Source organism: Lepidochelys kempii, chromosome 5 (genome assembly GCF_965140285.1).
Source record: "Lepidochelys kempii isolate rLepKem1 chromosome 5, rLepKem1.hap1, whole genome shotgun sequence".
NCBI classification, from domain to species: Eukaryota; Metazoa; Chordata; order Testudines; family Cheloniidae; genus Lepidochelys; species Lepidochelys kempii.
In genome coordinates, this window is record NC_136384.1 from 11,669,333 (window position 1) to 11,687,034 (window position 17,702).

The 17,702-nt window shown below is 46.2% G+C and overlaps 1 protein-coding gene across 2 annotated transcripts in view; it reads left to right on the plus strand.

Moving 5' to 3' along the window:
- Positions 1-17,702, plus strand: part of SETBP1 (SET binding protein 1) — a 324,256-nt gene that overhangs the window by 14,483 nt on the left and 292,071 nt on the right. For both annotated transcript variants that reach the window (XM_073343442.2, XM_073343441.2), the window contains exon 2: positions 3,997-4,662. In XM_073343442.2, coding sequence (XP_073199543.2) covers positions 4,171-4,662 — 492 coding nt within the window. In that variant the 5' untranslated portion in view covers positions 3,997-4,170. The remainder of the gene's footprint in view (positions 1-3,996; positions 4,663-17,702) is intronic.

A 17,702-nucleotide genomic window follows, 5' to 3' on the forward strand; every position in this document is an offset into this window, starting at 1 on the left:
TCAAAGCATGTGTAGTCTGCCCAAACAAGAAAGACAAGTATCATGTCCCATTACCCAAGTCATTTAACTATGAACCCTGAAGCAGAATAATGAGCTACCTTAAACAATGACCCATTTAATTCCTGTACAGAGATATAGTGCATCATTGTTTGTTTATTGCTGCAGGTTTGTTGATATCATGGTTTGCCGATTCTCACACAAGATGACGCCAAGATTCTTAGGCCCTAATCTAACCCAATTTACACCCATCTGATGTGAATGGAGCATGGATGACTTTATTCAGCTACTCCTGATTTACGTTGATGTAACTTAGATCAGAGTCAGGCACGTAGATGGGATCCAGATCCAAAGTTTGGAGTAGGAGCCTAGGTTTTGGTCAGCTCCTAGCCGCATAGAGAGAAATTCCAACCTCTATATGAACTTCCCAGAGTTAGGGTTCAGGGTTTTGTTCTGATGTTTTGAAATGATGATCAAATCTAGTTCACTTTTTGTTGATGGGTTGGATGCTGTAGCTGCTTCTCTGCAAACAGAAGCAGCCTCCATTGCTGCCCAATTGAAGTGGCACATCCTGGTACCCTGCTTGTTTGAATAGACATTCTCTGCAAGAAACTGCTTGCTCTTTCTACCAGCAGGGGAAGGGGTTAATGTCCTGTGGATGGACGTCCGGTACAGAGTGCCCATTGCACATGCATGCATACCAAAGCAGTAACTTGTAGGAATGCCGCACAGCAGAACCTTACCACCTGATGTTTATTTCAGTACTCTGTGTGCCTACAGTGTGTTCCTCTGTAAGGAAATTAACAATGCAAAATGTCAGATAAATAAGGAGCTTTATTTGATTGGTATGGGTGGAAGTGGAAGGTATCCCTGACGCTGATGCCGTCATCTGTTTGGGCACAAAGCATGGCAGGGGGCCAGGTCCGTTAACTGCGTGGAGCAGTTACATGTGTAGCCTTTCCCCGAGGTAGAGCTCAAACCTCCTTTCTGGTGCTTGCTACCTGCAGGGGCTGCTCCCTTCTCTTCGCGGGGGTTGAGTCCTGGGTGCAATTGTTTTTGTGACGCCTGGTGCCTCCACCCAAGGTGATTCCTCACTGTGCTCAAGTCACAATATTGCTACCACTGCTGGTGAGGAGTATAAAACACACTGGAAACAGTAAAGTACCTCAACACAAACCCAGCAAAGAAATGACACCCCCACCCAAAATAACAACATAACAAAGAGGGACTTTATTGGGAGCAGGAAGATGGGATTGGGGGAAGGAAACGTTTAGAGTTAACTAATAATACTAATTATCAACACATTTCCCACCTCCCAACACTCCCAGCTCTTCCCAACCCCCAGCTGCCTCCCTGGCCACTTCCCTAGGCGGATGGTACCCAGAGGCTGAGTCTGGAGGTGAGTGCTGGAGTGCTGCGAATGTTGGCTGGCTTAAACAAAAAGAAAAGGGGTCCTCTAACAGTGTCTTTGCCTGGGTGGGACAGGGTCCTCTCCTGGCTCCCTGGTCTTCAGTCCTGTGGGGATCTCACCTGGCTCTTGGTAGCCAGTGCCGGCTTGGATCTCTGTCAGTCTGGACGGTGGTCTCTGCAGAGTTGTCGCTGCCTGGTGCGTGCAACTTTCCTGCTGTAGTTCAAAGACCCCTTTATGGCACTGGGGAGGGGGAGTTAACCAGTGGCTCCCTGTGCTGTTCTGCTTCTCTCTCAGCTCCCAGACCGAACTCTGAAACTAAACCTAGTGTCTGTGTCTCTGAGTCAGGCTGCGTCCTTTCACTGAGGGCTGAGCAGCCCTGGCTCATCATTGCCCCAGCAAACAGCTTGTCCATAGTCTCTCTCCCCCCTCCCCCAATGCAGAAGCCTATTGGCCTCAGCAGGAGTTTCTAATTCCTCTCTCCCTGCCCTTGTCTCCAAGCATGTTGGGAAATGGTGTCAGAGTGCTCCAGTAGCCATTATTGTCATGGTCCAAAGGGTAGGACCCCCCTAGAGGCTCAGTCCAGCATTCTAGGAGAGGGCAAACTCCAAGAGTGGGTTACACCTGCATAATCAAAACAGTCAGGCAGGTGTGATATGTCCCCTATTTAAACTAATAATTATATTAGCTAGCATTAAGCGAAACCTTCCCATGTTCAAAGCAGTGTACAGGCATTAACTAATTAATCCTCCAAAAACCCCTTTGAGTGAGGGGTTGTTATCCCCTTTGCATTGGTGGGATACCTTTCAACTTAGTGCTTATGGGAGAGCAGGGCTCAATTGCTCTGGACACTGATGGTCCTATCTTTATCCACAGAAGAGCTGTAAGTTGAGCACAAATGTTTGCATATGCTCTGCCGATGTGCCTCTATCATGAGCCAGATAAACCACTTCTAGAGCCAGCTGATAGCTCAGTCTCCGAGAGGTGCACGGTTCTTAGTTCCTCTGCCAAAAAGGAAGCCAGCTCGTGTTATTGATGGTGCTTTCATGTGGATATCGGTCTACTAAGAACTGTACTCAGGTCACCACATCATAGAATCATAGAATCATAGAGTATCAGGGTTGGAAGGGACCCCCGAAGGTCATCCAGTCCAACCCCCCGCTCGAAGCAGGACCAATTCCCAGTTAAATCATCCCAGCCAGGGCTTTGTCAAGCCTGACCTTAAAAACCTCTAAGGAAGGAGATTCCACCACCTCCCTAGGTAACGCATTCCAGTGTTTCACCACCCTCCTAGTGAAAAAGTTTTTCCTAATATCCAACCTAAACCTCCCCCACTGCAACTTGAGACCATTACTCCTTGTTCTGTCATCTGCTACCATTGAGAACAGTCTAGAGCCATCCTCTTTGGAACCCCCTTTCAGGTAGTTGAAAGCAGCTATCAAATCCCCCCTCATTCTTCTCTTCTGCAGGCTAAACAATCCCAGCTCCCTCAGCCTCTCCATCATTTAGCAGTAGGACGGTAAGGACTTTTCACCACTACCCTCACAGGCCAAGGCTAGATCAGTGACCTCTGGCTGTACTCCAGTGGAAATCTGAGCAAATAGTGTATGTGCAGGATCGTTTCCCCTGAACTTTAAAAAGTGGAAAGTAGCGAGCCGTTCAAACTGCAGACCCCACAAGAAAGCTTACCTGATTTCTAGTGCCAAGCTGAGTTCTAGAATGAGGAGTGTTACAGTGAAACATGCAAGGGGACATGTTGTACTGATGACTGGCCAAACTGCTGTTTCCCAGGGTTGCCTTTACAGTTTGTTGCTACATGGGGTGGGTTGGGAAATCCTTATTTGCTTTAAGATTTTGTATGTAGCTGGTTCCCTAGAAGATTGTTCACTGGATGCTTGGTGTTTGTCTTGGTCTTTATGTAACTCTGCACGAAACATGCCCATTGTTTTGCTTTATCTCTGTTGAAATTCTATAGCTTCTCCTGTCCATCCGGTCAAGATGTTCAAAAGGGATTAGATAAGGGGTTGCTTCCATTTTTGGGGTTTGCAACTAGAGGCACCTTAAAGGGGGGCTGATTTTCAAAGGGTGGGGGCTTTCTGAAAATCAGCCCTCTCCGGTTGGGCATTCAAAGATGGAGGTATGTGAAATGAGTCACTTTTGAAAATGCTGGCCTCCAGGTTTCCTCTGGAGCCCTAAGCAGTGGTGAAACTTAACCTTCGATGCATTTCCAGCTTGAGCTGGTGCAAATGAATCCCAAATCCAAGCAGCTTCAGTCGTGTGTAGATGTACGTATGTTTTTCTGTGCGTGTGTTTCGTTATCCAGTCCATCTCGTTGGGGTACAGATTGTCATTGTTTGTTGGTTGGCTGTCCCCTAGTATTTTAGGCCCAAGTTCTGGCTGGTTCTGAGTGCTGGCAAATCCTACGTGCTTCACTGAAGGTGTTCAGGACCTTACAGCAGGTGCGCAGTGCTGTGCTGGATTGGACCCATCTTGGGGGAGCCCCGTAGTGCTCTGTTTCAGTCGGTCCTATGGTTGCACTTTGTCACATGCATGAGTGCTGACTTCCTTTTTCTTCTCTCTTCTTTCAACAGTTGCGGCTTTGATCACTTCTGAGCTCCTTCCAGTGTCCGGACTATTGGGACTTTAAATTTTACAGACAGTTACCATTCAGTTCCTGGGGTTCTCCCCTCTCCCCCCTTTTCTCCTCATCACCTTCCCCTTCCCCCTTTCCCTCTTATAAAACTCCAGTGCATTGTGAGATTGCCATGGAGGCAAGGGAGACCCTAGGCAGCTCCCGGCAAAGGGGAGGCGAGGCGGATTTCCTGCCGGCCACGGTTGCCTCTGTGAAGCCTCCACCTTCTTCTAGCTGCACGGGGGAGACCATGTTGCCTGCTTCAGGCTCCGGGAAAGGGATTCCAGTGAGCGGAGAACGACTGGAGCCAGAAGAAGAGGACGAATTGGGTTCTGGGAGAGACGTGGATTCCACTTCCAATGCAGACAGCGAGAAATGGGTGGCAGGAGATGGCCTGGAGGAGCAGGAGTTTTCAATCAAGGAGGCTAACTTTACAGAGGGGAGCCTGAAGCTGAAAATCCAGACCACTAAGAGAGCCAAGAAGCCCCCTAAAAACCTGGAGAACTATATCTGCCCACCTGAGATCAAAATCACCATCAAGCAGTCTGGGGAGCAGAAACTCTCCCGAGGTGGGAAAAATAGCAAAGCAGCTAAAGAGGAGGACAGAGGGCACTCCAAAAAGAAGGTAAGGATACCAGTGCTTTCAAGTGGCCTCTTATTTATTTTTCCTCTTTATTAGCTGTTCACAGCTGATGAACTGTACTGTTTCCCTCCTCTCCCCGGCCCCCTTTGCCTGTTTTTACACAAGACTGTGCTGCATGGACCGAGTGAGATAATCTGATCAGACATTCTGAACAATGAGGACCACATTCTGCCTACGGGTGCATGCATGCAACTTCCACTAGGCTATGCCCCCAGCCCTCTTGGGAAGGGGTTGGGAGCCAGCTGCATGCCTCTGAGGGCAGGATTTGGCCCTGGGTATTGGACTCTGCTTTTGCAGAAATAATAAGAACCAGCCCTGTTACCAAAACAGATTTGGAACACAATGGGTTCTCCTGTTCCTTCTCGCTGTATGGGGGGACCATCTGCCTTGCTCGGAACTCCTGGGAGTGGGACTAACCTGGGGCAACCTGAACCTCTGTGCTGTGGCGGGTTGCCAGAGTTCACCAGTTGTGCTTCTGAAGGTCATGGAGAGGCTAGACTAATCAGCTGAGAACAAAAGGTATCCCATGTGTGTGCACAAGAAATAACCTTCACCCAATTTGCCAAGCTCTGCTTGGTTAACACGGAGCTGATATAAACGAGGGACAGTCCAGCATTCCCACGTACAATATGAAGATCATCTTGAATTGTCCTTTATGATAGCCAGTGCAGAGGAGGTCAAAAGTTCTCTGACCTTCAAAGGCCTTTTCTGTTTTGTATGCAGTTGAGAGTTAAGTTTATTAAGTAAATGACTGATAAACGATGTCCCCCGTTTCTAACTGCTATGTGTCTGAGCACAACTGCTCAATCCCTTTGTTTTGTAAGCTTTAAATTGCATCGTCGAACACAGGTATGCGTGCAGAGAATAAATGCGCTCGTGCCTATATACGGGGCTATTGGCTCCATTGCTCTCGATTACAGCATTGTGCTGGTGACACTAAAGTTATCGTTGAGAAGGCAGCTCCACTATTAGCTCCATTTTCTTCCAGGTGCTTCTCATAGTCTCGAAATGCTCTTTGGGCTGAGATTTCTTATTCTTTACATTGGGTGAAACTGCGTGATCATGTGTCGGTTTAGCCAAAGTGAATCTTAAGGAGTGTGAACTCATGAGGACTGAAGGCAAGGAGAATTTTTCTCTGAATCAATGTGAATAACATACTGCATGTGGGTGAATACGTTACTTTTAACTCAGTGAAGGGATTTCTTTGGGCCGTTTATCCACTATGGTGCAGATTTCCAGATATCTGGATATCCACTAACGTAAAGTAATGCTTAGGCCTAGATACTAATACCCTTGCTCACACTGAGTAACAACCTACGCCACAAGCAGTCCTGTTGATTTCAATGGAAGTGCTTGTCGTGTGAAATAGAATCCAACATTAACAAGGTACCACAATCTGGCTGTTAATGACTGTGTCCAAACAAACTCATATGATTGTGGAACCATACTGATAAGAACACACACTGACTATAGTTATGTATGTGGATCAAGGAGAACTTCCAGGACTGTTATTGGAAATCAGGGTCAAATGAAAGGAGCTAGCATCACAGTGTGTTTAGTTGCCTGCATGGCCATCCAACTAAAGTGGTTGTTGGTTATTTTTAAAGTCAACAAACAGTAGTTGTGGAAGTGACATGCAAAATGCTTACAGCACTGCAACATTAAGGAGGAGATTTGACTCATGCAAAGGTCAGGAGATTCAAAGATACGGCTCTCAGCAGCTTTGTGCTGGTGTGTGGGCAGAGCATGTGACTTTTAAGTCCGTGACACCAAGCATTTCTGTAGCACATAGAAGCTTCCATCAGGGATGAGGGCCCCCTTGTATTAGGCACTGCGCACCCATATTACAAAATGACTGTAAGCTCTTTGGGGCCGGGGTAATCTAAATATATGGCAAGAGACAACAGGTGGATACAATCCACAGACGGGGAGCACCAGATAAGGGTGAGGTGATTACAATTAGCATAATAAACGGGGCTTACAGTGCACCGGCTGCCTAACTGTTGTCCAGCTGGAGTTTCCACAAAGAAGAAGCGTGGAGAGGGATTTAAAGGAGGACAATGCGGTAGCTTTGATGATTTTCACAGCCAAATGTCCCTGCCCCAGAAGAGCTAGCAGTCTACAGGGCTTGATCTTGAAACCCTGAGGCCGATAGGATTACTCAAGTGAGTAAGTGCTGCTTACCGTCCAGTTTGCAGAATCAGGCCCTAAATGAAGGCAAGTTATAACAGGAGATGATGACAGACCTTGCCGGGGACAGGTAAGGAGAAGGGAGGTCAAAGGGTGCAGTGGTAAAATCATGTAGTTGCTGAACGGCTGATGTGCGCATCATGAGGGTTTTTTTGTGAAGATCCAGTTAATTTGAGGTTAGGAGGAAGCTGCAAGTTGAAACTTGACTTGAACCGGAGCTGAGGCTTTCTTGCCCTTTTGTGAGATTTTTCCATGTAGAGGAGTATGCATCTCATATAGGGAGTTTTTGCATTGGCTTACAGAAGTACTGCCAGCTTTCTTTATGTATGAGAAAGAGACTGTACTATTTAAACCAGCCAGGGATCTGTGGTCCTTTAGTGGTATTTATTCCTACACAGTTATACTGGCTTCATCTCTTGTTGCTTTAGCAAAAGCAAACTCAAGAGATCACCAACTGAGGAGAACAGTAGCAATCAGGAACAACACAGTGAAGTCTGTGGGCCAAATTTTCTGCAGGCATAACTCCATTGGACTCAGTGGAGACGTTGGCCCACTTTATTTTTTTCCCTTGGGATTGAGAGCAGTGACACTGTTCCAGTGACCACCCAGGTCCGTATGCAGGGCTACACACTGCTTTGAACTCCCAGTGAGGCATGTTCGTGGATCAAGGGCTGTACATAGCTAGGCTTGGTGGAATTCAATTTTTATAACTTTGATGGATGATGTCAATGTTTATTTTTCAGCATTTTTTTCCATTTTGATCTACTGAAATGTTCACAGTTGTGGGGAATTATTTAACGCCGACATTACAACACATTCTAAACCGTTTAACCCAGCACTCTAGTAGGTTCTCAGACAGCATTTGTCTTACTTTGTCTATCTGTGCATTTCAATTATTATCGATGGAAATATTTTTTTTTTGTTGGTTTGTACGTGTATGGTGTAATTGGCGTGTATCTATATCTACCGATAAAAATCAAACCCTTCTAAGGCTACCCATTGCCCTTAATGTGAACAACAGCTGTGTAAATGGCTGTTTTACACCTAGAGGACGAGTGCTCAAATTTATTTTTCCCCCCAAGGAGGAGCTAACTCTATTAGGACTTGAAAAATCATTTAGGTTTGTTGCATAATAATTTAAACCACAGCTACAGTTAGTCCCCAGTGCTTACAAATACCTCTTCAGCATGCTCGCAGGAGTTTCAATAGACATAGCACAGAGGGCAAGTAATGAAAACATGGAAGCAATTTAAGTAACAGCGTGTGGGTACACAAAGGAGTGGTGATGCCAGTAATGCAAAAGGGCTGCGAACTGGGGCAATAGTGTCTATTCAGTGGCCACTTAGGGAGGGAGTTATGCCTATTTCTTAGTCGTATAGTGTTCTTCTGTTTATAAGGCAGTATGGGCTAATGCATCAGTTCTCAGACTGTGGTCCGTGGACAACTGGTGGTGCTTGTTGGAATGGAGTCTGTGGAGAGCTGTCTGTTCACTGGGGGAGGGAGGGGAGTGCTCCAGTCTTTGTTTCCAGCAGCTACATTAAATTAAAAGAAGCTAGACATATACTAACTACTTTGCTCTTGTTGCTTTTCCATGTGAACAATCGCGGCAGTTGCCCCGGGGATGTTATGTGATCATGAATGAGAGTGGAGGGAATCCAGGAGACGATTTTATTGGGTGTGGTCCGCATTATGAAAAAGAATTTGCAAATCCTTGGCCTAATGGTTTGAGACTTAGGCTGTAATCCAGGAATTTCTGGCTTTCGGTCCTAGCTCTGCCAAGTTTTTTGCCTTAGTTTCCCTCTCTGGAAAAGGAGGCTGATGGTAGTTGCTTGCCCATTTTGCCGGGCTCCTGTAAAGACGGATTCCATTTTGGTTAGTATTTGTACAGCAATTTGTAAAATTGCTCTGTAAATGCTCAGTAGTATTTCAGCTGTTCTCCGCGCTGGGTTGGAGTGGGCTGAGCCATCGGTGTTTACAACACCCACTGTTCTGTATCTGCAGAGGGCTTCCTAACTGTCACAGGTGGCTGAGAACGATCTCCCTTTAAAAGGACTAGCCACCCGGTGACTGTCACAGACCCTTTGAGGGGGAGATGGGTCTCAGCCCACTTGTGACTCTAGGGTATAGTCTGATTAAGAAAACACAACATAAGCCACAACTCCCCTACCTTGCAAGCGCCGAATTTGCTGCACATGCTGTTACTTCCATACCTGCAGCAGGGCCATCACAAGTCTGCATCTTTTACTGAATACTAGTGCATTTCCCTTTGGAAGCGGGCAAACAAACTGTCAGCTTTGTTGGGCACTAGAAGCCTGGTACCACATGCTAAGAAGCAATCCATCAACATTCCAGGCCTGTCTCGTAGGGTTGAACAAGCCCCAGATGAGAAGTAGTTCTGTGTTTTCCCTTCGTTTGCTGCCCTCTGTATTTTCCTATTGCTGTAAACACTGGATTTTGTTGTTGTTGTGTTACTTACTGTGGCAAACTTTCATTCGAGTTTCCCTCATATGCATAATTCACTGCCTCAGGGCATGAAAACTCCTTTTTGTTTACGCTTAGGAAGGGTGACTAAATTTATCAGTGAGATCTAAGCAGTGGAAGTAAAATTTTCTTGTGTGCATTCATAGGAAGCTCTCTTCCTGGATTCTCTCATATATACATCTTGATTTTAACTCCAGAGCGGCTGTCTTTATCAAAAAGAAAAGGAGGACTGTAACCAAGGTCTCTAAGGTGCCACAAGTCCTCCTTTTCTTTTTGCGGATACAGACTAACACGGCTGCTACTCTGAAACCTGCCTGTATCAAGAAGTTCCTATCAAGCACCCCGTTCTCCTGAATTTCCATTCTTGCTTTTCTTTCACTTTGTATACCCCCCATGCTGGCACTTTCTCCTTGAATTCCTACGTGCTCCTGTCTCTCTCCCTGAGGATTCCCTTGTTCATATCCTTTTCCCTTTGGAGCAGCATGCACATCATGCATATTTCCCCTTTCCTTCTTGGCTCGGGGCTTGCACATTTCCCTTTCCCTGCAGGTTCTCATGTGCCTCCATAGTATCTCTCTCCTGTCAAATTACCCCTGTGCTGTATTCCTTTCCCTTCTGATTTGCATGCAGGAACCTCAAATTGCTCACGGTGCATATTTGTTTCTCTTTGAAAAAGGCATAACATTTCGGGATCCCCTTGTATGTATGATCATCTCCCTTTGGGATTTGGACTTCAATGTAGTTGGCATAAGCCCTTTTCTTCCAAGAAGGTTATGATTTTTTTTTTAAAGGTGCAATTATATAAGGGACTTCTCCTTCTCCCCCTCCCTCCCTGTTGTTTTCTCCCTTCTTTTTAATTTATTTTTTTGGATAGATGGCCACTTCCAGTTCCATACCTTTAAAGAGCAAATGATTGGAGGAGGAGTGGGGGTGAGTGCATGAAAAGAATATTGATCCAAACTCCAAAATTAAGGGCAAATTTAAAGGGGCAGAGTCAAATAATTTGAACTCAAAGGCCTAATTCTCCACTGCCTCGTATTGTCATTTACACCAGTTCAAAGTGGGTCTGAAATGCTATAGGCACAGAATGGTAAGGCTAGATTTTCAGCTGCCCCCACCGGATGCTGGGCACAGCTAAGGAATCATGGCATGAAGGAGACTCTTATGGGCCCTTGATCTTGAGGATGGTTCTGTGCTGGCTTGGTCTGCAGAGAAGATCAGAGCAGCCTCGAGGCTGCTCTAAACTGTACTGCCTACACCAGATGTCATTTTGGCAGTGGGGGAGAACTAGGGTATAGAAAGGGTGGTGGCATAGGACCTACCCTTTATACCAGGGGATGGGAGAGATGTGTTGCAGCATATGTGTGCCAGCAGAGCAACTAACATGAGGGGAATCTTCCACTGGCTGGATAAAATGACTTCTGGGCAGCTTTGCACTTGGAGACCAGCACAACACTGCCCGAAGTGGCCTGCGTGGGCCTAAATATGCAAGGATCTGGAGAATCAAGCCTCCAATATTTCTGAAATGTTTTTGTAAATTTAAATTATTATTTTTTCTGTCCTCCACAGTGTTGGAAACACCAATTAGAATGCCTGGGGTTGGCGCATGAAAAAAAACAGAAAGTGAAATTATCTATAAACAAAATGAAAGCGACCAGTCCTCTTTCACTATATGGAGCTGAGCTTCCCCCCCACCCCCTTTTCCTTCTCACATTTTCACGGTCTCAAACCCAGCCCCCCATCCTCCAATTTATACATGTTCACTCAAACTCCTTGAGACAAACCTCCAGTGTTTCTCTCTCTCATGTCCACACCTGGCCCCCCACCCCTTTGCATGGACACCTTCAAATGCACAGATTTACATAGCTCATATTTACATGTACCTCTCACTTACATTGACACACACATTCAGACTCACTTCCAGCCCCTCCTACACTCACACTTGCCCTCCTGTTCAGTCTCACACCCAGTCTCACTCAGGCCTGGTCTACACCTCAAACGTAGATTGACTCTAGCTGTGTCGCTCAGGGATGTGAAAAATCACCCCCCTCCTCCCGAGAGATGTAGTTAAGCTGACCTAAGGCCTGGTAGAGACACTGCTAGGTTGATGGAGGAATTCTTCTGCCTCTCAAAGGGGTGGGTTCACTAAAGCGACGGAAAAACCCCTTCCACCACTGTAGTGCTTGTAATGTAGCCTCTCACGCACATTAGTGCACACACAGCCTCTTTTCCCTCACACTCAGAGACTTGTGCACATTCAATGGTGTAGTCAAGGAAACTGCTTGGGCTCTCTTGGTGCACAGAACATGCCCTGTGCAATATAACGGTCCTGGGGTTTCACCAAGAAGCCATAGAGAGCGGTTGCTCCCGCAGACTTTTGTTTACTTCCCTCATATAAATGCCTATTTAGGAGTTGTCTTCTCAGCTTTACCTTCATCTAAGGAAAATACCCCCCCAAAACAATCAAAGCTCTGTAGTTATTTAAAAATATCTGTTTCCACTTTTCCACTTTGGATGCTTAAAAGGAGTCAGTTTGATAAGCGACCCTCAAATACAGGCTGAATTTACTGTGTTTTCCCTTCCTTGCCAGACTGTGGAGTCTGACTCTGTCATCTCAGTATCGGAAACGTTATCTCTAGCTACTATTGACATTTAAATCCTCTGCTATGTTCAGTTAATATGAGGCATCCAGGGTGAGTGGGAATCTGACAGGGCCCACCTACAAACAAAAAGCATTATTATTTGTATTAGGGCAATGACGAAAAGGTATGTCGACACAGCGTTTTGGAGGCCACTGCAGACTCGGGCCAGTAGGACTCACTTTAGCTCACTAAAGAGAGCTGTGTGGACAGCGCTTTGAAGGTGTGTCTCAGTCTCTGAAGCCCACCTCTTCCCTAAGCATCAGAGCCCCAGCTCCAGCCTGAGCTGTAATGTCTCCACAGCTATTTTCAGCATGGTCGTGCAAGCCCTGCTAACCCAACTCTTTTGAGCCAGGCAGGGAGGCTCACAGCCACAGGCTGTGTAGATGTAGCCTAAAGGCCCCAACTAATATTGGGGCCCGTTGTGCTAGGCCCTGTGCAATCACAGAGTAAGAAACAGCTCCTACTGTACCCTGCCAAGCTTACTGCCTAACTAGAAAAAAAGGCAGGAGAAAGGAAATAGTGTTACCCTCATTGTACAGAAGCAGAAATTGAGGCACAGATCAATTTCAGTGACTTGACCAAGGTCACGCAAGAAACCTGTGACAGACCCAAGGGTTGAACCTAGCCCTCCTTCACCCCAGCTCAATTCCTTAACCACAAGATCATCCATCTTTGAGAGCAGGGCCTACTAGCTTTATGTGTTTGCCACAGATTGGTAGGTAAGAGATAAGGCCTGCGCAATGGAGAGGAAGAACAAGCTAGGTCAGGGATCTCAAACTCAAATTACCAGGAGGGCCACATGAGGACTAGTACATTGGCCAGAAGGCATCACTGACACCCGCCCACCCCGTTGCCCCTGGCCCTGCCCCAACTTAACCCCTTCCATGAGGCCCAGCCTCCTCCCACCCCTTCCCTGCCCCCATTCCAACCCCTTCCCCAAAGTCCCCACCCCCAACTCCGCCCCCTCCCTGCCCCATTCCAACCCCTTCCCCAAATCCCCGCCCCTGCCCCGCCTCTTCTCCGCTTCCTCCCCTGAGCGTGCGGCTCACTGCTCCTCCACCCTCCCTCCTGGAAAGCCCTAAGCGCCGCCAAACAGCTGTTTGGCAGCGGGAAGTGCCTGAAGGTAGGCAGAGGAGCGGGGACGTGGCGCACTGGGGGTGGGGGTGGGGCAGCGAGTGAGGGGAGCTTGGCGGCCATGGGAAATAACTCAGGGTGGGGGTGGGGAGGGGCCACGGGGAGCTTGGCAGGCCACAGCAAATAGCTCGGGCCACATGTCTGAGACCCCTTAGCTAGGTAAAGCAGCTTTTTGTCTTTCCTCTCAACTCCTTTGCTCTTGTGGGTGTCCTAGTCAGGCATTCAGTGCTTGTTTTATAGTTTTAATTCTTCTGCACCCCCCCCCCCGTGGTATTTAAAGAAAAAAGATTTAAAAATACTTCTCGGTTGAGATCTTGTCTTGTGAGCTTTAGCCTGGAGCAAGTTTTTATGGCTGGGTGTTACAAGACCTCTGAAAACAGATGTTTATTCTGGAAGCACAGACAGGCCTGCAACTCCAGCTGTGCTTCTGGGCCCCTCCACATCCAGGGTCTTTTGTCCTTTATGAACGCAGCCTGTGGCCATTGTGAGCGATATAGCGATATAGATAATTTCCTGACATAATGACAAATGCAGGTCATATGTGAAAGTTACAGGTAAGAAATGTGATGGGGGCGGGGAGGAAAGGCATAATAAAATCCATACCCAACATTTTAGAAGTGACGACTGATTTGGGGTGCTTCCATTTTGGGGGTACCAAATTTGAGCCCCCCCCCCCCGTTAAAGAGGCCTTATTTTTATGAGGTGGGCCCACAACGTTTCTGAAAGCCAGTCCCCTTTAAAGACGCTGCACGGTGGCCACCCCCAAATCGCTAGTTTCTTCTGGAAATCTTGGCTGTGCATGCCTATCTGTTGCTTAAAAACAGGCTGTAGCTCAAAGAGGATTCATGGGGTTGATTCAGAAATGGTGGCTGAGGTGGCTGCATGCTACCGGTCGGACTAGGTGATCGGAATGGTCCCGTCCGGCCTTAAATCTTTGAGTCTATTATTAATAGCAAACGAGCAATACGCACTCTCATCCTCTTCTCAGGCTCTTCTGCCATCGTGGGAAGTTCCTTGAGATGTTTAAGGGCTTTATTCTCCTGCTGCCTTAGCTTTATATCATTGCAGTGCCACCGATTTCAGCTGAGGGGGGACATTAAATCTTCAAATACGTAAAAGGTTGTTGTAAAGAGGATGGTGCTCAACTGTTCACCATGTACATGTTGATAAACTGGAGAGGGTTCAGAGAAGAGCCACAGGAATGATTAAAGGATTAGAAAATATGCCTTATGGTGATAGACTCAAAGAGCTCAATCTGTTTAGTTTAACAAAGAGAAGGTTAAGGGGTAACTTGATTACAATCTATAAGTATCTACATAGACAACAGATATTTAATAACGGGCTCTTCAGTCTAGCAGACAAACATATTAACATGATCCAAAGGCTGGAAGTTGAAGCTAGACAAAATTTAGATTGGAAATAAGGTGTAAATTGTTAATGTAACTAATCATTGGAACAACTGACCAAAGCTCGTGGTGGATTCTCCATCACAAACAATTTTTAAACCAAAATTGGCTGTTTTTTAAAAGATCTGCTCTAGGAATTAATTCAGGGAAGTTCTATGGCCTGTGTTATACAGGAGGTCAGACTAGATGATCACAATGGTCCCTTCTGGCCTTGGAATCTATAAATGCCCACCAAGGGTAGGAGAAGAAGAAGTAATTGGCTTCGTTTGCAACAGAGTATATTTAGATTAAATATTAGAGAGTTTTCCTAACTGTAAGGATAGTTAAGCACTGGAACAGGTTACCTTGGGAGGTTGTGGAAATCCTGTCCTGTAAGGATTAGGCAAACACTTGTCAAGTATGGCCTAAATATATTTAATCCTGCCTCAGCATTGGGTGTGGGGTGGACTAGATGATTCTGTGAGTCACTCCTGAGCCACACAGGTGAAAAGATGAGTATCGTCCTTTTGGGAGTTGGCATGTAATATTCACTCGCCCAGTGATATCTGATTGAATGTGGTCCTAGGGTGGCAATGTCAAAGGAAGTGGCCTATCTGCTCTTGTTGACAACTCTGTTTTCTCTCTGGAGGTTCAGGTCTGAGCAGTGGAGCATGGAATATGACACCACAGATCAGACCATTGGTCCACATCATGTTGGTTTCCACCTCTCACCATCAGCCGGTACCTGAAGCTTCAGGAAAAGACAACACTACTGTAATGCAGTTAGCTAGTTGTCCAGGCCAGTATACGGAGGGAAATTGCTTCTTTGCTCCTTCAAGGTAGAATCTACCTTGATAGGCAGCTTATTAAATGGCTTTTCTCTCGGTAAATTTGATTTCACTGTATATGACAAAAAAGTCCTTTTGTGCTGGGCGAGCATGACAGTTTCTCAGAGGGGTTTGTATTGTCGGACGCACCTTATCTCCTGGTACATTCTTTGTTGGAAGCTGCCCAATAGGGCTAAGCAAAACAGGGTCATGATGTTCCCTTGGGGAAAAGCTGTGAGTGACCTCTGATCATCTCTTAGCCTTGCATCCAGAAATTCTCCTGCCTCCACCTGGAAGGACTTTCCCTGTGGTGGGTCTCTTGACCCAAACAGGTCGCAGAGCATAGATCATCAGGGGCTTTTCCCAGATGGGACCATTATTGTAAGGCTACAACAAACACCAGCCCAAGAAGGGAGACATTTTACTTCTTAGAACCACAGTCAAAGAAGTTAGATGAAAATAACTGATGAGTTCACCTGGTCCCTCTCCTGCCATTGCAGGAGATCTGTATAGGGAAGAATCTATAAAGTTGAGTACAGTTTTAAAACTCTCTTAACAGATTTCACAGTAGCAGTTATGTTAGTCTGTATTCGCAAAAGAAAAGGAGTACTTGTGGCACCTTAGAGACTAACAAAAATAAATTTGTTAGTCTCTAAGGTGCCACAAGTACTCCTTTTCGTCTCTCATCAGAGCATCCGTCACTCTCCTTGGGAGAGTATTCTATGTAATAGATTTAATCATTAGAAAGAACCTCCCCCCACATCACTCCCCCTCTTCCTCCCCTCCCTCGGTTATTCAGCCTCATTTTTCTTCCTATCTTAATTTCATCCAACTATTCATAATTATATTCCCTTGTGCCTGGCTTGATTTTTAAAAAAGGGGTTCCAATCTGTTGATCTGGAGAACAATGAGAATTGGTGACAGCATGATGTGAGGGACCTGAGTTCAGGTGATCGGCTCCTGGGGCTGGCAAAAGCGACTATTACCTCTCTGGGAGTGATGAGTCCCAGCGTGCACCCACTGAAATCAAGGGGTGTTTTGCCATTGACTTCAGTGGCAGGGGCCTCAGTATGTTCTACACCTGTCCTGTGGGAGGGGAGCACCTCATATTACTGCTCTGTGTTTCTTCCCTTGTAGATTCACGGAATGTTATTAATGTGCTCTGGATGGATCCATTTCTCTTCCTTACTGGACTTGACGGGGATCAGTGTTCACTGACTCCAGTAATTATTGTCACACGGGAGGCATAGATGGCTGCAGCATGAAGTCTTATAACATAGAGATCAATGGGAATTTTGCCATTGACTTCAATTGGAGGAGCATCAATCTCTCAGAAAGGATGTAAAAAGAGTGGGGGTGGGGAAGCTCAAAGGCTTAGACTGAGGGGTTTGGGCGCTGGAGTGTGAATCCTAACAACTCACCCTTTATGCATCCGATGAAGTGAGCTGTAGCTCACGAAAGCTCATGCTCAAATAAATTGGTTAGTCTCTAAGGTGCCACAAGTCCTCCTTTTCTTTTAACTCACCCTTAGTGGTTCTAAAGCTCTGCACTACCTGGGTTTCTCTACAGCAATTCACTTGCTAATGTGTATTTGCAGCCAACATAAAAGCTCTTGATTCGTCTTGTTTCAGTTTACAAAATGACTCATCCAGAATCAAAAGAAAAAGACACATCTTTTTGTGTCAGCGAAAACCCGATGGAAGTGGGGCGGATGCTGATTAATGTCCAAATTGTGGCGGTGCAAAAAAAAAAAAAGAAAAAAAATCATTCCTTGCGATGCTGTCGATTCAGCTGGAGAATTTCTTTACTTCTCCCTGCTAAAACTTTACATTATGGTACAGGATTGTTGTGAGCTGCTAAACAGATGAGAGGGAAAAGCTACCTAGTTCTCTCCTTTCTCCTGTTCTGTTTTAATAAAGCCCAAGATGTTATCATGGTAAACAGCAGCTGCACATGTACCAGGCAACACAGTGCATCTTGTCCACATGGTTTCATAACTCTTTGTGAAATCCCTGGGTCAGAGGCCATTCCACTGTGCCCATCTTCGTTACATATCACTGATCTGTATCCTGGCAGGGTGTTGTTTTTTCTGCTTTTTTTTTTCTTTCTTCATGTATGGAATGAACCATCTGCTGCTCTGGCTTTCAGAAAAATTTTAAAAAATACCAATTTCCCTTTGTTCCCAAAGAAAAACTAAAATCAAGCCTGTATTTGCAGGGGTTTCAGAAGGGCTCGTATTGTGTTTCCTACTCCCCAAGGAAAGGTTGTCCTCTTTCTTCTTTTCTCTTTGATTCGATTCCCTGCCACTGTGTGAGCGAGTCTGAAGCTGCAGCTGCTGCTGTCAGCTGGGGAAGGGAGTCCTC